This window comes from Muscardinus avellanarius (assembly GCF_963383645.1).
Source record: "Muscardinus avellanarius genome assembly, chromosome: 14".
NCBI classification, from domain to species: domain Eukaryota; kingdom Metazoa; phylum Chordata; class Mammalia; order Rodentia; family Gliridae; genus Muscardinus; species Muscardinus avellanarius.
The window spans coordinates 83355802-83378190 of NC_137800.1; the positions used below are offsets into that span (position 1 = coordinate 83355802).

Below are 22389 nucleotides of genomic sequence, written 5' to 3' on the forward strand. Positions count from 1 at the left end.
AAACTGACTTAACAGTGCTGTTATTAAAAGCGGGCTGTACAAACAAGTGCATAGATGGTTCTAGGAGAAGATTTAGAAGCCTGGCTAAAGTTTGGCCAAGCAGAAAATCCTTCACAGGGACAAAATGGTACAATCTCCATGGAGGGGAATTTGCCAAAAACTGACACGAACATGTGTGTACTTAGCTTTTGTCCTGGTAATTCCCTTTTCAGGAATCTGGGAACCTGTATTAATGAGACCTTCTCTATTAATACAAAACAATATTTACATTGAGTCCTTGCTATTCACAGTGTGGCCTATGGCCCAGCAGGTTTAGTCACTGGGGGGCTGGTTAGAATCTCCTAATCTCAGGACCTACAGCATGGGAATATGAATTTTGACAAATTTCCATTCAACAACACTTCCAGACGGCTAGTAAATGCATTAAAGTTTGAGGAGCGCTGCACTCAATTGCTTATGACAACAGTATGATTTGTAATAAAATAAGATTAAAAACGCTCCAAATGGCACACAAATAAGGAAGAAGAAAAGAATAAGGAAGCCAAGAAAAGAAGGAAGATCTCGGTGTAGGAAATTAGAGGGATTTCCAGAACCTTTGAAGTAAAAAAAAATCAAATTGCAGAACTATAGACAGATAATAGAATGCTAGCTACCCTTCGGAGAACTTCAGAATTACATGTAATTCTAATATCTAACATATACCCAGAAGCATTCTACCTCCGAAGTACACCCTAAGCCATTTTAATTTTTGTTTTAGAGCAGTGTCGCTAGGTTGCTGTCTCGCTAAATTGCTGAGGATCGTCCTGAACCTGCGATGCTCCTGTCTCAGCCTCTCCAGTACTAGGATTACAGGCGTGCGCCGTCATGCCTGGCTGGGGCTTCCTTTTAAGGGCCTGAAGAGCACCCTGCCCTTGAACACGGGCTGTGATCGCCTCAGATCTCTCTTCCCCCTCTTTTGTATGCGATGCTGGAAATGGAACCCAGCATGCTAGAATTAAATGACATGTAGCCCTGGTATTAAATGTCTTTCTCTCTCCCGTCCCCCCCCCCTTTTTTTTTTTTTTTTTTTTTGTCTAGCTTGCTTTAAACGTATTCTCTCAGAGCCAGGCGTGGTGGCGCACGCTTGTAATCCCAGCATCTGGCAGGCTAAGACAGGAGGATCTGGGATTGCAGACAGCCTCATTTACTTAGTGAGGCCCTTTGCAACCAAAATAAAGAATAAAAAAATAGGGCTGGGGGTGGAGCTCGGTAGAATGCCCCTGGGGTTCCATCCCCAGTAGAGAGAGAGAGAGAGAGAGAGAGAGAGAGAGAGAGAGAGAGAGAGAGAGAGAATATTTCTTTTCTAAGCTTATGTATGCCCACTAAGCAATGGCAATTCTCTGTCCACTCTAGCCACAGTCCACCATCTGGAGTAAACAGGCTGGCCCACAGTCGCCCTCTGATGGTGGAAAATTCCTAGGGGGGGCAGGCCTTCCTTGGGTCTACTTCCCTCTTTCCCGGGGGACGAGGTCAACGTCACCGGGACAGGAGGCAGGGCGCGGCTGCCCAGCAGGTGCGGGCCGGGGTCAGAGTGCAGGGCGCACCTGGTGCGCACCTAGGGCCCGGCGCCGCCCGGCCGGCCTCCCTCTCCATCCCCGCCCTCGGGCGCCCGGCCGGCTCCCGGGACTCCGCCCGCCCCACGCCCCGCAGCTATTTGAGCTGGGGAGCGCCTCCGGGGCCTCGTCCCTCTGCTCTGCTCGCTCCCGGCCGCGGCACCGAGACTTTGGGGTACGTGTCGGTGCCGGAGCCGCTGGGCGCGCGGATGGGGCGCGCGGGCGGGGGTTGGGTGCGCCCGGCTCGGGTTCCCGTCCGGATCCCCGCGGCTGCAGCGAGCGGAGCCGACCCGGGCGCCGCCCGCCGGGTGAGTGGCGTCCAGCCCGCTGGCCCGGACCGGGGCGCGCAGGCCCGGCGCCCCAGGATGGGGGCGGCGCGGAGCCGGCGGAGCTGCTGCGCGGGGACCCGCGGCCACCGGTAACCCCCGCCCGGCCCCACACCCGTGACCCCGAGCGCGGGCGGGACGCGGCCCGGCCTGGGGTGCTGCGGGCCAGCCGGCCTGCTCCCCGGCCAGCTATGGGTCTCCCGGCCAGCCCCAGCCCCAGCACTCCCGAGGGTCTCAAGCCTGCGAAGATGATCTGGAGGCGCGTTCCAGATCGTGTTATTGTTCTTTAAAAAGAAAACAGGAAAAAAAAAAAAAAAAAAAAAAGCCGAGCCTGGTGCAAACTTGTAATCTCCATACTTGGGAGGCTGAGACAAGGAGGATCGCAGGTTAAAAGCCAGCCTTGAGCAATTTAGTCAAGCTCCCAGCAACCTAGTGAGACCCTGTTTCCAAATAAGAAATAAAATTAGGCTTTGGGGTGCAGTTTGGAGGTAGAATGCCTCTGGGTTCAATCCCCAGTATCAAAAGAAAAGGAAAAAAAATTTTTTTTTCTTTTAATTAAACTCACTGCAGTCAATGTTACAAGAGTTGTTGTTTTCAAGGCTAAGAGGATCTGGGAAGAGTTTTAATTATGTTTGGAGTTTGTGTGCTAGTTGAAATGGGCATTTAAGTTAATTTTTCTCTCCCCTCCTTTCCCTTTAAAAGCTCAATTTGGATACGTGGAGGTGTGGGAAGTTAATGTTTGCATGTAGAAAGGAATACCCAGGTGATGGGGAGGCTGGGTCAGGTTTGGCACTTTTGCTTGGGTAGGGGGCCCTCCTGCCCATGCAGGGAACAGGTCCAGGGCTGCAGCTTCCTTCCTTCCTGCAGGGGTGTTGGCCTGCGGAGATGAATTAAGTGACCTTTGGATCAGCCTTCTGTGTGGCGGGGCGTTTTAGTGCTGGGAACCCTGTGTGCACTGTGATTACAGGAATGACTGCATTATATATGGGGTGTGTCCCAGGGATTTGTGACTGCCTCGTAGTAACAGCATCCTCTACAACTAGGAGCTAAGACAGAGAAAGGGTGCACTTGGGGTCAAGTTGGTCTCATAAGTTAAGTGCAGTGGACTCTCCATGTCCTCAGGTTCCATAGCCACAGATTTCAACCACAAAGGATAGAAAATACTGGGGGAAGAAATTGCACCTGTGTCGATGTGTATAGACTTTCTTGCTGTTACTCCCTAAGCAATAGCATTCAAATTGTATTAGATATTACAGATCTCAAGATTTTTTTTTTTTTTATATGGAGGGAAATGAACCCAGGGGCAAGCTACCTCTGAGATACACCTCCAGCCCTTTTTTTATTTTGAAACAGGATCTTGCTAAGTTGCTGACGGTCTTGTTAACTTGTTGAGGCTGGCCTGGAGTCTGCGATCTTCCTGTCTCAGCTTCCCAAATACTGGGGTGATAGGCGTGCACCACTACACCCAGCTTAGAGATAATTTAAAGTAAGCAGGAGAATGTGCATAGGTTATATCAAATGCTGTATTAATTTATATAAAAAGTTGAGGATCTGAAGATTTAACTGTGTTCAGAAATCCTGGAACTAAGCCAGGCATGGTAGCATATGCTTGTAATCCAGGTATGTGGGAGGTTGAGATGGGTTATAGGTTCATAGCCAGCCTCAGCCAGCCTTAGTGAAGCCTACAACTGAGTGAGAACTTGTTTCAAAATAAAGAATAAAAAATAGGGCTGGGGTGTAACTTGGAGGTAGAATGCCCCTGGGTTAAATCCCCAGTACCACAAAATAAATAAATAAATAAATAAATAAATAAATAAATAAATAAATAAATAAACAAACCCTGGAACAAAAGCCCCTGAGGTATCCAGGAATGGCCATAGTTAATATTATGTAAGGCTAATTCCAATCCAAGACATTTTATTACAGTTCTGTGGAGTACAGTTAACTCAGACCAGTCTGACATTGTAGAATAGAGTCAACATTTTTCTCCTTCCATCTGAGAATAAAGACACCCAAGGAGATGTTGTGGGATCCCACAGAAGGCGGCACACCTTACATTCCCAGCTAGACCTGGGATGAGGCAGGAAGACATTAGAAGAATGAAATGAAGGAAGAAATGAAATACCGACTTCTGTTTCCCCCTTTTCTTGTCCTCTGACTTCCGATACACTGCTCAGGGAGGCGGTGGGACTGTCTTAGAATGCCAGTATTTCCAACCAGGGAAATACCTATTTGGGAAATGTCTGTGAACCAGGTCGGAGCAGGCACCCTGCTCCTGTTATGTTCTGCTCTGCACATTTGCAGACTTCTGGGCTGACTGGACCCTGCCTGCCTCTTGTCTTCTCACCTGATTCCTCTCGGGCCCTTCCTGCAGTTCATGACTTCTTGAACAGTATTTGAAAGATAAGGCATTGGTCCTGAGTTGGTCCTTCTCCTCCTTATCTTGGCCAAGTCGCTTTGTTTCTGTGAACTTCACACTCCCCGTTGGAAAATGGAGAGTTGCTAATCAGTATCACCACAGTCCTGCTGCATTGGGACACTGTGATTCTAACTGGCCCCGAGACACTCCCAACCCATGGGTCCCTGACGGCCCAACAGGACTCCTGCTCGAGCCCCTGCCAGGGTGGCCAGGGCACTGCCAAGCTCCAGACACTTTTGAGCTCTGAGCCTGTGTCGGATGTGGACGTGGACATGCCCCTGCTGACTACAGACGGGGCTGTGTTATGAGGGCATGGGCCAGTGCTCTTGTGGTGCAGAGCTAGGGGACAGAGGGCCTGGTCTGTGATGAGGAGACCGTTAGCATAGCCTCAGACTTGGCCTCTGCCACATGCATAGGTTTCGAAGAAGAAGAATTGAGAGTCACCTGGTGCTCTGTATGTGTCTTGGCTTACTGTCTTTTATTTTAAGGCTTCATATGGCTGCAAAATGGGGCCTTCTCTTCCCACATTACAAGTACCCTTGCCCATCTTGTATAACTGTGATTTTATAATTTTGAAAGATTTTCAAATTTCAGAACAACACAATATACCCTTAAAATGTACTGAAGACCATCGGCAAGGAAGCAAAAGTCAATATACTCCTCTCTCGTCCCACCCCCAGGAAGCAGTGCCAGTAGTGTCATGCGTACCCCTCCCACAGTTTCTCCAAGTGTGCAGACAGTGATCTTCACAAAACAGGGTCATATTAAACTTCACTGATCTTTACTTAAATTTTAAATTAAATTTTTAAATTTTAAATTACATTTTAAATTTAAAATTTAAATTAAATTTTACTTAATTACATTTTACTGAGTTTTTAATAAAATATTAGAAACACACAGAATAATCCTGAGGCCCCCAAAGAAAGAGTTTCAGGTGTTTCTTGAGGGCCCAAAAGAAACATTCAGAGTTTTTTGTGTGTCCTTACTTGTTGATTGTACCAAAGCCTCGGGGATCCCAATTGGAATGAAAATGCGATAGACCTTGTAAACCTGTATTTATGTGATACTGATTCTAAATCCATTGTTCCAGGCTCGCCATCATGGGTCCTCTGTTGGAAGCAAACGGCACCTTTGCCTTAAGCCTTCTGAAGATCCTGGGTGAAGACAGATCGAAAAATGTGTTTTATTCTCCACTGAGCATCTCCTCGGCCCTGGCCATGGTCAGCCTGGGGGCAAAGGGAAACACCGCAGCCCAGATGTGCCAGGTACTGTTCAGGGCAGCAGTAAATGCCATTGTCAATTGAGCTGGTCCTCCACGTCCCAAATTCTGTGAGGATTCCTCTTGGTGGATACCTGTGCAGGTGTCTTAGGAGTGGGGATGAAATGTGGACAGGAAGGGCGTGCTTGCTACCCTGCTGAGCTCCCTGATGTGAACTAGGTACCCCTTCCCTCATTGATCTGTTGGTGGTGATGGGTGGGTGTTTGATCCAGAGGAGTGAAGGATTCCATCCTCAGGTGGTTCTTTCTGCTTGTGAATTTGTAAGTAGATGAAAAGTAATACACTTCAAGTTGAGTCCTGAATATTGTTTGGGTATTGCCAACTGTTTTTCATTTGGGGCATGAATACTGAAAGTATAGCTCACTGCAGCCACTGGTGTCCTCCTTTGTCTTCCCCTTGTCTCCTAATGGTTCCCAGCCCTCCCACAGGTAAGACCTCCCATCATGGGGCCAGGCTTTGCTGGGAGTCCAGGACCAGGACCCATTGAGGCTCCCTGGGTACAGGGATTTGTGAACTACAGAGATAGGTTGTCTGCCTTAAGATAAAATAATGAAACAGGGAGGGATAGTACAGTGGATACTCTCTTAAAAAATGGTCGCAGGGAGTGGGGGTTGTGTTAGTCTGCTAGGGCTGTGTAACAAATACCACCAACTGGGCAGCCTAAACAATAGACTCCAACATCTAGGTTTCGAGGGGGACACAGAGCAGGAAGTAAAGGTGGCACATTGCAATCAGTGAGCTGTTGCAATTCTAAGACCTGGCCCGTCTCTGTCTGAGGGCAGGAATATTCTCTGATTGGGTCCACTTATATTTCCTGGGACCCAATATTTCTTTTTCTTTTTTTTTTTTTTTGGTGGTGGTACTGGGGGTCGAACCCAGAGGCTTCCTACCTCCAGGCTATACTCCCAGACCTTTTTTATATTTTATTTGGAAACAGGGTCTCACTAAATTGCTGAGAGCCTCACTAAGTAGCTGAGGCTGGCTTCGAACCCGTGCGATCCTCCTGTCTCAGCCTCCCAAGCGCAGGGATTACAAGCGTGCGCCACCACGCCCGGCTCAATATTTCTAATGCACCACTGGGCCAAGGCTGGCCCTCTTCATTCTGGGTGTAGCTCTTGGCAACTCCCTTTCTTTTTTGTAAGAAATGGCTCACGTTTGTTGCTTTCTGAGCCTGTCTCCTGCTGGAAGAGAGTAGGGGGCCCAGAGACCTCTCTTTGCTTTGAATGATCTCCTCTTTTAGTTGCAAGCTGTTACAATACCTTGGAAAATATTGTGGGATTTCTGGCTATAAACTTATAGTCCGCTGCACTGGACCAAAGCCACGACAGGACTGTCTGTGTTGGGTTGGAAGTCAGGGTGAGGATGCTGTGGGACTAAGTCCTTGAGATGCTTTGTCTCGAGGAACTATGAAATGCCGCCTTCATCTTCCCCAGGCTTTAATGAAGTGGATTTTGACCTTGTTCCTGAGGTCAAGTATCTGATCTTTACCTTGAAGCCATTTCTTTTTTATTTACTAATTATTATTGTTATTTTCTGGTCCTGGGGATTGGACCTAGGGAATTCTGCCTCTGAGCTATATCCTCAGCCACTTTTGTTTTTTAAATTTTGAAATAGTATCTCGCTAAGTGGTTAAAGGTCTTGCTGCATTGCTGAGGCTGACCTCAAACCTGAGATCCTCCTGTCTCTGCCTCCCTGGCTGCACCACTATGACTTGATCATCTCTTACCTTTAAAAATCATTTGCTAACTGGAAAAGCTAGGGCTAAGAAACATTTTCACTTTCTATCCATGAAGCCCTGGTTTAGCAATAGGTGCTATAAATTCTGCTTGAAGATGAAACAAATCTTTCTTTAGCCTTTATTAGTTTTTTCTTGTGTCTCTCTTTCCATATTAGAACCTGGCAAGATTTGGATTGGATAATAGTTCCTTTAATTCGGGTTGAAAATGGAACAACTCCTTCTTTAGCCTTCATTAATTCTTCTTTCTTGTGTCTCTCTTCCCATATTTGAACCTGGACAACTAAAAGAAGCCACGTGCTCCCTGGATACCTTAGCCAGGTGTGGGAGTCCACTGGGAAAGCATCTCTTCTTTCCCAACACTGCAAGCGACCATCTCCACTTTTCTCACCAGTACTTACTATAGCTTGGACTTCCTTCCATCATGGCGGCTGGGTGTAAGAGCGTGAATGGGGCAGCTGTCAGGCCGTTTAGGGCCCAGGCCTGGAACAGCGTCACTTCTGCCAAATTCTGCTGGTCAGAGCCAGTGACAGAGCCAGCTCAAACCCAAAGGCAGGGAAGAGACCACACTTACCAAGGTCAGGAAGAACCTGCGCTTGCAGAGACAGGAGATCTGGTTGGTGGCCTTGTCTGCGGGGTAGTGAGCATGAAGAGCCTAGATTTGTAGGGATCCATTTCTGCTCAGACCAATACCAGAAGGATACTGGGAGGAACAGAGGGGAAAGTGCTTTCGGGACGCTTTCTGTCTTTGATTAAATAGCAGCTGGGAGCCGCACAGTTCTTAGGCTGAGTTTAGTGTTTACCCATGTCCTGTCACCGGGGCCTACTAAAATCATGCATTTTTATTCTGTTTCTGATTTCAGGTACTTTCTTTAAATAAAAGTATCAGCAGCGGAGGTGGGGATGTCCACCAAGGCTTTCAGTCGCTTCTCACGGAAATGAACAAGACCGACAAGAAGTGTGTGCTCAGAATGGCCAATAGGCTATTTGGGGAAAACTCTTGTGATATCCTCTCAGTAAGTGATACCTGCTGTTTTTCTTGAAGTCAGGTGGCGGGGAGGAAGGGATTGTGTTAGTGTGGCCAAAAGTGTGGGCTGTGAATTCATCCAGGTACTTCTTGTGTTTGTTTACATGTTTTCACTTAAAAATTTGAAAACATTGGGCATGGTAGCACCTACCTGTAATCCTAGTACTTGGGAGACTGAGACAGGAGGATTGCAGGTGTGAGGCGAGCCTCGGCAATTTGGCAAGACGCTCAACAACTTAGCAAGATCTTATATCAAAATAAAAAAGTAAAAAGGGCTAGGAGTGTAAAAGGTAGAATGCCTGTGGGTTAAATCTCCAGTGCAAAAAACAAGCAATCAGACAACAACAGCAACAAAAATCAGAAGACCACGCATGTCATATGTGAGTATAGTCTTGTGTGGAATGGAAATAAAACCAGCAAAGCAAGAGCCCTCATTAATCTTTTTCCTATACAAAATCCTCTATAGACTTAATGTGTATCTGTAGACTTAATGTGTATCCTCTCAAGATTTTAATATATATTGCTCAGTTTCTTTCCAGAAAACTGTTTATATTTCCTCCAGGGATATTAGCAGAGTGTTTGTTTCTACCCACCATCATCAGCACTGCATGTTCCTAACTTTTTAAATATTATTTACAATTCAATAGCTTTCCCTTTTTTTCAGCATGTACAAGCTGAGTATTGCTAATCCAAAAATAAAAAATCTGAAAAACTAAAATCTGAAATACTTCTGGTTCCGTGCATTTTGGATAAGGGATATTCAACTTGTCTATGTGTTTTGCAAGTTATCTATTTATATATTCTCTATACATTTTTTTCTATTGGGCTATATTCCTTTTTCTTAACGATTTAAAAGAGTTATTCATAAGCTTGGGATATCAATCTTTTCTCTGAAATTTTTCTCATTTTCAAATTTGCTTCAGACTCTGCACTAATTATTTTATAAAGAAGTAATATAAATGAACTTTAACTGCGGTGTCTCTTCCTTGCTCTATACTATAGCAAAAGAGAGCTGTGAAATATTGTCTTAGAAAAATAATTCTCAAAAGGGACATATATAGCCATAGCTGTTCAAAGGAAAGACTAAAGAGCCAGGCATGGTGGTGCATGTCTGTAATCCCGGTACTTGGGAGGCTGAGACAGAAGGATCACGGGTTTGAGGACAGTCTCAGCAATTGTAGTAAGACGCTCAGCAACTTACTGAGATCTCATTAAAAAAAAAAAAGTAAAAAGGGTGGGGATATAGCTCAGAGGTAGAAAGCCCCTGGTTTCAATCCCCAGTACCACAAATACACACACACACACACACACACACACACACACACACACACACACACACGAGAAAGAGGGAGAGGGGGAGGGAGGGAGGGAGGGGGGGAGGGGGAGAGAGAGAGAGAGAGAGAGAGAGGAGAGGAGAGAAGGGAAGGAAGGCAGGAAGGTTGGGGAACCATCCTATAAACGTACTATCAACATAATGAGTTATTTCAGCCCATTTTTGTTCCATCGATTTTTTTTACCTTAACATGTTAAAATATATATGTTTACCAATATCATTTTCATATCATAGAATATATTAGCAAGAGTTTGATTGTGTGTGTGTGTGTGTGTGTGTGTGCGCGCGCGCGTGTGTGTGTGTGTACACGTGTATTTGCGTGCTGGGGACTGAACCTAGGGCCTTGCCAGTGCTGGGCAAATGCTTTGTCTCTGAGCTGCACCCACAGTCCTTGTGAGAGCTGTTCACCACCCAGAGCTGGGCCATCCGGGGTTGGTAACCACTAGACACCCATGGCTCTTTATGCTAAGTGAGATTAGCCAGTCACAGAAAGGGAAGGGTCATATATGGAAGCTATGGATTGCGATTACATACCAGAGAGTCTTCAGATAATGGAGGAGAAACTCCAGTGGAGCCAGGGAGGTGACCTAGGGGAAGGGGAAGGAGAGAGAGGATCAGTGAAGGAATCACTTCCATTGACATTGTGTGCGTGTGTGAGAATACCAACGTCAGTCTCAACACTGTATGGGGAAGAGGGGGAAGGAGCCGGGGAAGCCCACCAGTGCTGAGTGCCTGGATGTCACTATCGCCATGAATTGCATTATGCTACGAAGCTATAGTGCGCCAATAAAAGTCTAAAAATTCCAATGTAATTAGAGTGAAATAAATGAAAGTAGCCATATCTCAGGTGCTCTGTGGCCACAAGGGACGCCATATACCACGTTTCCGTCATCACAGGAAACTGCTGGTGCAGAGGGCCGTTCCCAGGTTCTACATTCAGTGTTGACAGCCTGTCTTCCTGCAGCGCATAGGTGCATGGCTCCTGGGGCTAAAGCTCACTGCGCCCATCACCCTCAGGCTACTGCGTCCCACAGCGCTCCCATTTACCCCCGTGGGGCTCAGCAACTCCATGAAAGGATCCTGCAGTTCACAAAGTCTATTTACTACTCAGACTACCATCTTACTTTGTTTATAAACTATAAAGATAGCCAAAAAGCTGGGCGTAGTGGCTCCTGGCTGTCATCCCAGGACTTGGGAGGCTGAGACAGGAGGATTACAGGTTTGAGGCCAGTGCAGTTACTTAGGGAGATCTCGTTTTTGAAATAAAAAGCAAAAAGTGCTGGAGGTATAGCTCAGAGATAGGCCCCTCTGAGTCCAACCCCCAGGACCGCTTCCTCCGTAAACACACAGAAAATAGCCCCAAATCAAGAGGTTGGGTTTTAGGTTGGTTCCTCATTTATTTATAAGTTACAGCCATAAATCACCCCAATTTTTGAGTTTCTGTTTTGGTGCCTTAAAGAAGTGTGATGTTGGAATTGTCTTAATTGCTGTGCTATTATTCTGTTGCTCTTAGTCTTTTAAAGATTCCTGCTGCAAATTCTATGAAGCTGAGATGGAAGGGCTAGACTTTGCCAATGCTACAGAGGAGTCCAGAAAACACATCAACACCTGGGTAGCCAAAAAGACCGAAGGTAAAAACTGTGTGCGCATGTGCGTGCGTGTGCGCGTGCGTGCGTGTGCGCGTGCATGCGTGTGCGCGTGCGTGCGTGCGTGTGTATATGTGTTACTGGGGACTGAACCCAGGGCCTTGTGCATCATGACCATGTGCCCCACCACTGAGCTATACCTTCGGCCCCTGTAATTTCATTTTTAATAGTATTTTAATCAGTATTTTTTCTCAAGATTGTCATATGTAAAAAGGAATGATCTTTTGTTCTCAAAGTCACTGCAGACTTTAAAAGTCTGCTTCTGAAATAGGGCAATGTATGACATCTTTCTCTAGCCCTAACCTGGTCTTATTAGTGGACCTGTAAAGTTTCCCAATATTCGGTACAACTCTTCCAGAACAATCCACACTTTAATTTTTTATTTTTGCTATATTTTTCACAAATAGTATAATGAAAAATTCTCTGGAAGGCCTTGAACTGTCTCCCTCTCTAGGATACAGCTCATGCGGGATAATTTTCATGCATTATTGCAGGTGGCTTGGTCAAGTCCTTGTTTACCTGTGGGTTTTTTTGTTGCGGGAATAGGTTGGGGGGGGAAGGTGCATGGTGTGTGTGTGTGTGGAGAAGTAATCCCCCCACCACCACCACACAGACAGACAAACAGAAAAACCGTGGATTCTTGTCCTAAGCTAAGAATAAGTATTCATCGCTTCGACAGCTGCTGAAGATTTAAAGAAGTTTATTAAAAAGATAGAAATATAGGATATAGTTACAGCCCTGTGCCGGAGCGGGGCACAGGGGGGAAATTCGAACGAAAATGCCAAAGAACACCAGTTTACTGAGTTTTTATCCTGTCTAAGTCCAGCAGGTCCTTCTGATTTTTGGAGATCATGTTACTCCTTATCTCCAACCCCTGCTCTGCTTCTGTTATCTCTCCAGCGAATTTATGGCCTAAAGGGGGAGACATCTCTGTCTCCAAACACGGGCTCAGATTTATGGCCTGAGAGGGAGGCATCTCTGTCTCCAGACACAGGCTTTTACCTTTCGTCTTCTCCTCCAAAATGTGTTAAATTGTTCTTAGGAATGCAAGGACATGTTAGCTAACCCTGGCTTTCTTAGTAAAGAAGATATATTTCAAGATTGGACATCTTTCCCAGTATTGACACATTAATACATTTTAAACCCTCTTCCCAATACCAGTACATTTTTGTTTGTTTTTGTTTTTCTGTTTTGATTTTTTTTTTTTTGTACTAGGAGTTGAACCCAGGGACATTCTACCTCTGAGCTACACTCTCAGCCCTATTTATTTATTTATTTATTTATTTATTTATTTATTTTTGAAACAAGGTCTTGCCAAATTGCTGAGGCTGGCCTCTAACCTCCTGTCTTAGCCTCCCAAGTACTGGGATTTCAGTTGGATGCCACCATGCCTGGCTTACCTGTGGTTTTTAATGTAGACTGTTATTTATGCTTGTAGAGAATATCTTATAAACTCTAATCTTTTTTTAAATTTAAATTTATTTTAGCAAATGATAACAAAAACTCAAATATTTCCTTTTTAACTTAAATTTGTAACCACTAATTTTTTTTAGAAACAGCCCTTTCAACTCCTTTAAGTTATAGGCACCAATCGCTGCCTTCAGTCTCCTGAGTTAGGAGCTCATCCTGCACACCTGAATATCTATGGGCTTTATCGTAATGATGGTATTTTTCTTACCAGAACTTTAAGAGTGTTTGTGGCCTTTTTGTTTTGTTTTTCCATGCTGGAGCTGTTACTTTTTTAACGTCGCTTTATCCAGGGGTAGGGCGAATCCCTCTCCCTGCACACTTGATCACTCGAGGAGATGGCCCCATCTGTGTGTCACCACTAAGGAACGCCCAACAAGCCCTGAGCTGACTGGTCCTTTCATTCTTCCTCCCAGATAAAATCACAGAGTTGCTGCAGCCGGGTTCAGTGAACACAAACACAAATCTGGTTCTCGTGAACGCCATCTACTTCAAAGGAAACTGGGACAAGCAGTTCGACAAAGAGTCCACCCATGAGATGCCCTTTAAAGTCAGCAAGGTGAGCGCTGCCCAGGCACAGAGGAGGTTCTCAGGTGTGGTCCCCGTTCACGTCGGTCTGAAATCTCGCGAGACTGCTGCCTCCCAGAGTCTGTGCTGTAGCTATGGCCGAGGCAGCCCAGCCGGCAGGACTCCCCACCAAGCCTTGGAGCCTTCCCGTCGCCATTCTCCTATTTTTTTTTCCCAGTACTGGGGATGGAACCCAGGGGCATTCGACCTCCGAGCTACACCCTCAGCCCTATTTTTTATTCTTTATTTTGAATCAGGGTCTCACTGAATTGCAAAGGGCCTCACTGAAGTAGCTGAGGCTGCCCACGAACTGCTGTCCTCCCATCTCAGCCTCCCAGTGCTGGGATTACAAGTGTGCACCACCACACCTGGCTTCTCCTCCTTTTCTATGCCACCAGAGCTTCCGGTACACCCCCTTTCCTGTCACCTGCCACATCTGTTGCTGGTGTGTTTGTCTGCGAGGCCAATCTGATGGTGTAGCTTTCAGGCTTACTTTAAGCCTTCCTTGGCTTCTCAGAACTTGAGATCAAGTTTAAACTCCAAAGATGTTGCACGAGGCTCTTTGAGGATCTGGATCCGCCCACTTCTCCCCCTGAAGACCCCCACTTTGCTTTCCTTTATAGCTATGTCCCTTCAGGAAGCCCCGTCCAGTTTCTGTCCCCTCCTCTAAGCTGTCACTACATCCCCTGCTGGGGATGCTTGAGTCTCCCCAAGACAGCTTTTCTAACCCTGCTGAAAAACCATCTGAGGGCAGACAGCTGTCTGCCCAGCATTCAGCTGGTGCTCAGCAAACGCAGGAACAATTAATTATCTTCAGTGTTGTTTTCAGAGTAAGGATAAGAGAAGTATAGATTTCTGTTTAAAAACAAGCAAAGGGCCACGGACACAGGTGTGACTGATTTTAACTCCTCTTATTTGGAAGATGTTATTTGTGACAGCCCAGTGTTTTCCTGTTTAAAATCCAGTTTATCCAGTTTCAAAATAAAAAATAAGAAGCACTGGTGTGTAGCTTGGAGGTAAAATACCTCTGGGTTCAATCCCGTGTACCAAAACAAAAACAAAAACAAAAACCCAAAAAACAAAAAACTAAAACCAAAACAGCAACAGCAAAATAAATAAAAAGGCCTGGAGTGTAGCTCATAGATAGAATACCTCTGGGTTCAATCTCCAGTACAAAAAAAAAAAAATTATAATTAATCTGTTTTGTCTGCTATAGTATATTTGAGCATCCCCCCCCCTTCCCAGTATTGGTTTTTTTTTTTTTTAAATTTAGAAATGGTCTCACTAGTTGCGGAGGGTCTTGCTAAGTTGCGAAGCCGTCCTTTAACTTTCCCAGTCTTTCAAGTACTGTGATTACAGACGTGTGTCACCATACCCTGCTTAATTTCTTGTTTCTTGTTTCTTTTTATTTCTTTTTTTTTTTTTTTTGTGGTACTAGGGGTGGAACCCAGGACTTTTCTACCTCTGGGCTATACTCCCAGACCTATTTTTTATATTTTATTTGGAAACAGGGTCTCACTAAGTTGCTGAGAGCCTCACTCAGTAGCTGAGGCTGGCTTCGAACCTGTGTGATCTTCCTGTCTCTGCCTCCCAAGCGCGGGGATTACAAGTGTGCACAACCCAGCAATTCCTAGTTTCTAAATGAAACGAAACTACATAATTGTATACTTAGCAAGTCATTAAATTACTAAAATCAGTTCCTTTTCTATTAGAAGATTGGAGACTTTTGGTTTTGGAGGGGAAAGGGGAGAAATTTCCCCAGGTGAAAATGGTTAGCAGCCTAAGGCTATGGGCCCAAACCAGCCCACGCCTATTTTTTTCTTTTTTGGTGATACTGGGGGTGGAACCCAGAGGCATTCTACCTCCGAGCTATACTCCCAGACCTATTTTATATTTTATTTGGAAACAAGGTCTCACTAAGTTGCTGAGAGCCTAATTAGCTGAGGCTGGCTTCGAACCCATGCGATCCTCCTGTCTCAGCCTCGGCCACGCCTATTTTTTTCTGATAAAGTTTGATCCAAACACATTCATACTTGTTTGTTTACGCATGCCACAACAGCTGACTTGAGTAGTTGCCACAGAAAGTGTGTGGACCACAAAACTCAAAATACCGACTTTCAGGCCAGTTATGGACAAGTGTGTCGTTTGCCACCAGGAAGGCTGCTCTGGTTGAGGGCCAGTTGGAGCGAGCCCGAATGCACGCCATGCCAGAGAACTAGGGATGACAAAGTGCCTCCGGCCGCATCTGTTACATGGTGTCCAGTAAATCCACAGTAGCTGCTGCTGATTTCAAACCGCAGGGTGATTGGCCGTCAAGGATTGTTGGCTAGGACGTGATCGCCAGTCTTTCTCACTGTCTGGGGATGAGTTAGCAACAAATGCAGTTTTTTTGGGGTGGGGGAGATGTATTAATTTTGCTTGGCCCCTCAATATTCCTGCCCATCCGTTTGCTTATTAATTTTTTCAGCAGATGTTAGTTGAGTGTCCACTCTGCATCAGGCACTGACTGGCCGAGCATGCCTGCCTCCTGAAGCCTTTTCTTGAGAAGGAGATAGGAAGCATAAATAAGAAAACAGGAGCTCTTAGGTGTTGCGGATTGGGAGAGTATGGTTGTGGGGAAACTGTTCCTGGGGACCCCTGTTAGGGTCCCGGACACACTTTCCCTCAAACCACAACAAACCCCAAACGACCAAAAACAGAAAAAAAAAATCTGGATTCTTGCCCTAAGCTAAGATAAATACGCATAGCTTGTACAGTTGCTGAAGATTTAAAGACGTTTATTAAAAAGGTAGAAATACAGGAGATAGTTACAGCCCTGTGCCCCAGAGTGGCACAAGGGGGGAATTCGACTGAATATACCAAAGCCCTCCAGTTTACTGAGTGTTTTTATCCTGATCAAGTCTGAGGCAGGTCCTTTGATCTGTAGACATGCTACCCTATCTCAAGCCCAGTTTTGTGCTGTCTCCATCTCCTTTACACCTTTTGTTCCCCTCCCAAGATGTGTTAAATTGTTTCTCCAGGATCTGGGATTTCCTCCCATCCCTTAGGCCATTGGTCTCTCCTTAGAAATGTAAAGAGACCTCTTCCCTGGCTCCGCTTTCTTTCCTTCTCTTATTGTAGCTTTATATGGTTTGAAATCAGAAAATATATATCTGCTAGCTTTGTTCTTTTTCAAGATCGTTTTGGGTATCTAGAATCCATATTCCATATTAGGATAGATTTTTTTCTGAAAAATAAATATATAAATATATGATAGTTTCACCTAAAAAAACAGAAAAAAATATCCTCTGGTAAGAAAGAAAGCAAAAAGAAATATTGAAATGTTATCTTTAAGTCATCAAAAGCTTGGTTTCAGACAAATGAAACTGTTATGTGAGATTATCGTTTTTAATTTTGGATAAATTGCTATAATACTAGATGTCAACCACTAAGCCAAGCATGGGAAGGAGGGATGGGGAAAGAATGGGTTGGGGATCGGGTGGGGGCTGACTGGGCGATGTGTGCATGTATGTCTACAAAAGTTTGTATCCCACTATGATGTATGAATACAGTGCACCAATAAAATAAAATTAAATTAAAAAAAAAGTTTTTAAATTTTAGTCCAATACTAGAGGTCCATAGTATTGATGTTTGCCTAAATGAATTGGCATTTCAATAGTTCGAAGTTTTAAAAAAAAATAGAAATGTAAATTACAAGTCCCTTCTTCCTGCCAGTCCTGGCTTTCTTTAGACAAATGATATATTTTCAAAATTGGAAATCTTTCCCAATCCTGGTACATTAATACATTTTAAAACTTCTTCCCGATACTAGTACATTAGCTAGTGGTAAATGTTTCAGAGACATACAGAGGAAGGGGGTAGGAGGCTGTGTTTGGGGGTATAATTGTAGATGAGAGTGATCAAGGAAGCACTCACTGTGAAAGCCGTATTTGAGCTGAGACCAGAGAGAAGCAAAGGATGCCCTCTCTAGTTTCTGGGGATGAGCTTATTGTGCAGAGAAAGAATAATCCTGAGCCCTGGAGACAACATGGAGAGTCCCTGTGAATTGTAGCAGACCAGCCAAGGAAGAGTGGTAGGAGGTGAGAGACCAGAGAAGGAGTGGGGGATGAGTTATCCTCATGATTCTCTATTGTCTTGAGGTCTTAAGCTGTGGCTCCTAGCAGAAGGGGCGCCACAGAATAGTGTCCAGGCAGAGGGATGTGATATGACTTATATTTAACTGGGATCCCTCTGGCTGCCGCTGGAGAACAGTCACAGGAGGTCAGCTTGACTTTTCAGGGGTAGGCTGATGACAGTGGAGGGAAAAATAGTAGATTCAATTTGGGTCATACTGCAAAGATGGCACCTACTAAAATGTCAGATACAAGGTGTGGGTGCAAGACACAAGTCCACGGTGCCATGGTTTTTGACAGCTGGATAGATGGCATCTCCATCAGCCGGGGTGGGCAAAGTGGAAGTGGAGGAGACTCGGAAAAGAAGGGAAGGAGTCCAGCATCATGTGGGACCTGGAGGTTTCCTTTTATGTCCAAGCACAGGTGTTAAGTAGGCAGTAAAATAACATGAGTCTGGAGTAGAGGGGCAAGGTCCAAGCTAGAAATGTAAATTTGGGGATTATGAGACCAGATGAACTTGAGCCCTGGGCGCCCCCTCTGTTTGGAGAATGTATTAGTCAGTGTTCTGCCTCTATAACAAAGACTGAGATAACCAACTTATAAAGAGAAAAGGCTTTGTTTTGACTCGTGGTTGTAGAGGTTCCAGTCCGTTTCTCTCAGTCTTCAGTGGGGATGCCGGAGAGCTTTGGTGGGGGGAGTGCACGGTGGAAACAACTGTTCACCTCATTGCACAGACAGACAGACAGAGGCAGAGAGAGAGCGGTCTCACAGTCACCTATAAGAGCATAGTCCTAGTGACCTGACTTTCTCCCAGTAGGCCTTGCCCTAAAGATCCCACCACCTTGGACGGAGTGCTCCAAGCCTTGATTTAGCATGTGGACCTTTGGAGGTCACTTACGGTCTAAACCTTAAGCAGAAGTTGAGGAGGGGTGTTCTGGAAGCCCAGTCCAGAAAGCGCCCTAGGAACTAAGAGCATGTACCCTGCTGAGTTTGTCCAGCGTGGCGACTGGGTCTTGTTTCAACTCAACGTTTATGCATTTCCTTCACAGACTGAAGAGAAACCCGTGCAAATGATGTTTAAGAAGTCTACTTTTAAGATGACCTATATAGGAGACATATTCACCAAGATTCTGGTGCTTCCCTATGTGGGCGAGGAGCTGAACATGATCATCATGCTTCCAGACAGTCACGTTGACTTGCAAACGGTAAGGAACCCGAAGCCGTCACGGCGCCATGATGGCGGGTGGGTGGCATTTGGGTTTCTGCCATAGCAGCTCTCCCAAGTTCATGCATTAAGAAAAAAAAATTGTGGTGCTGGGTGTGGTAATGCAGGGCTGTAATTTCAGTTCTGGGGAGGTTGAAACAGGAGGATTGCAGGTTCGAGGCCAGCCCCAACCATTTAGCGAGACACTCAGCAACTTAGCAAGACCTTGTTTCTAAATAAAAAATAAGAAGGGCTGGGGGTGTAGTTCAGGGAGAGGATGCCTCTGGATTCCACCCCAGTACCAAAACAAAAACAAAAGTTGTGGTGCTGGGCATGGACCCAAAGCCTCAAACACGGGAGGCAGGCGTCCTACCGCTGAGCTCCTCCCGGGTACCTCGTTTATCACCAGTACCACTTCCAGGCTATCCCACCGGCGTAGAGCAGCCCCATTGCCCAGATCTTAAAATCTTCAACTCTCTTCCAGGTGGAAAAGGAAATTACTTATGAGAAGTTCAAAGAGTGGACAAAGCTGGACATGATGGACGAAGAGGAGGTGGAGGTTTACCTCCCTCGGTTCAAACTGGAGGAAAGTTACGACATGAAAGATGTCCTTTGCAGTCTGGGCATGACCGACGCCTTCGATATGGGCCAGGCAGACTTTTCTGGAATGTCGCCCAAGAGAGGCCTGTTTCTTTCCAAGGTGTTGCACAAGGCCTTCGTGGAGGTCAACGAGGAGGGCACGGAGGCCGCGGCTGCCACGGCCGCCATCATGATGATGCGGTGTATGAGAATCACCCCGAAGTTCATCGCTGACCACCCCTTCCTTTTCTTTATCCAGGACAAGGATGACAACATTCTGTTTTGCGGCCGCGTGTCCTCTCCGTGAGGAAAGGGCCATCGCCGCGGGCAGCACCCCCCGGCTTTCACCCCTGACGCCCCCCACCCCCATGCTGTGCCTGGCGCCCAAGTGACCTTATCAGTGCCGCGTGACACTTTTGGAAATAAAATTGTACAATCCCAAGTTCACAGCTCTGCACGTTTGCATGAGAGGTATTTTTTCAAGGATGGAGATGGCCACTCTGGGCGTCTGTGGCTGCGCTGGTCCCTGAGGGCAGACAGCTCCTTAGCAGCAGCCCCACGGCCTCCCCCAGACACAAGAAGACACGCGGTAGGGGTGAAGTACACCGGAGACCTACGAGGAGGCCACAGGCCTCAGAAACCCTCCACACGGAGCTCAACTACCAGACTTTTGGGGGAGATATGAAAGTTTGCCTGGGGGTGGTGGGAACCGGTGAGAAATCAGCCCGCTTCCCCACACTGACCTCTGCACCCCTGGGGGCTGGTGTGTCTTGGGTCTGTGTAAATCATGCTCATCGGATTGCCCCCAGGGACGGAGGCCTGCGTAGCCATTCTCAGTAGCACAGGTTAGCACAGCGGGGTGAAGTCACACTCACGGGCCTGTTTTTATGTTTCCTCAAGGATTGTCTGCAGCTCCCCTGTGTTACTTGTGAGTCAGGTGACAGCAGCATCCAGGGACATGGGAAGAATCTGAGGGGCTGGGTTTCCGTGGGAGAGTCGTGCTGTTTCCCCGGCCTGGCGAGAGGACCTCCACCGTCTTCACAGTCATCAGGGGCCTGGGGCCCCTCTGAATTCACTGATGCTTCATGCATGCTGGTTCTGTAGCTGGGCCACTTTCCCCAAGGGATTCAAGCTATGGTGATGGAATGGAATCGTGGAGCATGAGGAAATGGGAATTAAGTGAGAAGAGGAAAGGATAGAGGGAGACTCATTGGTTTTGGGCATTCACTCCCATTTTCAGTTGCTGCAACAAAATACCCGAGGTTGGGTGTTTTATTTTAAAAAGAGGTTTGTCTAGTTCACAGTTCTGCAGCATCTGCTTGGCTCTGGTGAGGGACCCGTGGTGGATGACTTCACAGTGGTGGGAGAATGTGTAAGAGCGCAGGAAGGGTCCAGGTTCCCTTATGACCCGTTCTCACAGGAACCAGTCCAGTCCCAGGAGACCTGCATTCATCCTCTCCAAGGGCGGTGTCCTCACAGCATTGGCCTCCCACTGGGACTCACCTCTTAAAGGTCCCAGCACCTCAGCACCACCACAGTGGGGGCCAAGCCTCCAGCACAAGAACCTTTGGGGAACAAACCACACCCAAACCCTGCATCCTTCTCCCTCCGCTGCAGAACACTCTGGGCACGTTTTAAAGAATTAGAGCCGGGTGTGGTAGCACATGCCTGTAATCTCAGTACTTGAGAGGCTGAGGCAGGAAGATTCCCAGGTTCAAAACCAGCCTCAGCAACTTACTGAAGATTCTCAGCCACCTAGTGAGATCCTGTTTAAAAAAAATAAAAACAAAAATAGGTAAAAACAATGGGCTAGAGGTGTAGCTTGGAGGTAGAATGCCCCTGGGTTAAATCCCCAGTAAAACACACACACACACACACACACACACACACACACACACACACACACAGAGAATTAAGACAAGGACTTGGGACAAGGACTCCAATGTACATGACGATCCTGAGACAGGACAGTGAGACAGACCCCTGGGCACAGTCAGCTGTGAGCCTTTGTCTCAGGTGTATTCTCTGCACTTGTGTTCAACAGACCCGTCATGAGACTGATCAAACCACAGAAGCAGGATGTTTGCGCAAGATGAAATTGTAACCGGAGGAACACCTAAACAAACCCTCCGCTTCCCCCGTTCTTAGTCTACTTAAAGATCACTCGTTCTGAAGGTCGCAAGGCCAGATGATACGTTATTAGTCTCTCAGCAGCTTCACCCCAGGTAACACCTTTAACATGTGGGTTATGATATTAGATGCCGAAGTTACTTTTTAGAGACTTGCCTCCATTTTAGTTTTGGTACCAGTTATTGAACACGGGGGCATTTTATGTCCAAGCTAAACCACCGACTGTTTAAAAAATAATTTAAAAAAAATTTGAAACAAGGTCTTAGTAAGTTTCTGAGGGTCTCATTAAATTGCTGAGGCTGGCCTCAAACCTCCTGTCTCAGAGTCCCAAGTCCTGGGATTATAGGTGTGTGCTACCATGCCTGGCTCGAAGGCTGCTTTTGCTGAAAATACTGGCCCTTCGTGTGGCCCCACAGATGTCTGATAGCTATCTGGAGCGCAGTGAAAAAGCATGGTATCTCTATCTTATTCTATCTGTCCCCTTTGCTGCCTCAACTTTTGAGTCGGATTCCACCACGTCCTATGTGCAGACAGGCTGACTGCCTGGGGACATGGTATGTGTTTTCTTGCACCGACTCATATGCTTTTCCAGCAGCTACCAAAGCCCAAGCTCCTGTAGCCCTCCAGCTCTGGCTGCAGGCCCACACCTAGCCGCAGGGCCAGGACTTCTGCAGAGGACGATCGAGCCAACTGCCTCAATAACCCAGCAGTTCTGGGACAAGTTGACCTTGTCCACTTGGTAGCCCGGGCCTCACACACAAGAAGATACAGTTCTGAAACCTGCCTCTGGCTAGTGGAAAATGACCAGACTCTAGCAAATCAAATAAAAAGGCTTACATCTCCCTTGGTTTGGGGAGTAGCCTGGTCCCTTGAACGGGGCTGTTTCCCATCATCCGTCGCCTCAATTACCCTCTTTGGCTCAAGCCCCATTGAAAGCCTGGCCTGTGTGCGCTCAACAAAGTTGGCTTGTTTT

The 22389-nt window shown here is 46.4% G+C and overlaps 1 protein-coding gene across 1 annotated transcript; it reads left to right on the plus strand.

Moving 5' to 3' along the window:
- Nucleotides 1–1957: 1957 nt before the first annotated feature.
- On the plus strand, nucleotides 1958–19593 carry SERPINB6 (serpin family B member 6; the record flags this gene model as incomplete). Its single annotated transcript, XM_080709983.1, has 7 exons — nucleotides 1958–2010; nucleotides 5428–5602; nucleotides 8215–8367; nucleotides 11225–11342; nucleotides 13241–13383; nucleotides 18553–18708; nucleotides 19192–19593. The coding sequence occupies 7 exons, from the start codon at nucleotides 1958–1960 to the stop codon at nucleotides 19591–19593; spliced, it is 1200 nt and encodes a 399-aa protein (XP_080566109.1).
- Between the last annotated feature and the right edge of the window lie 2796 nt (nucleotides 19594–22389).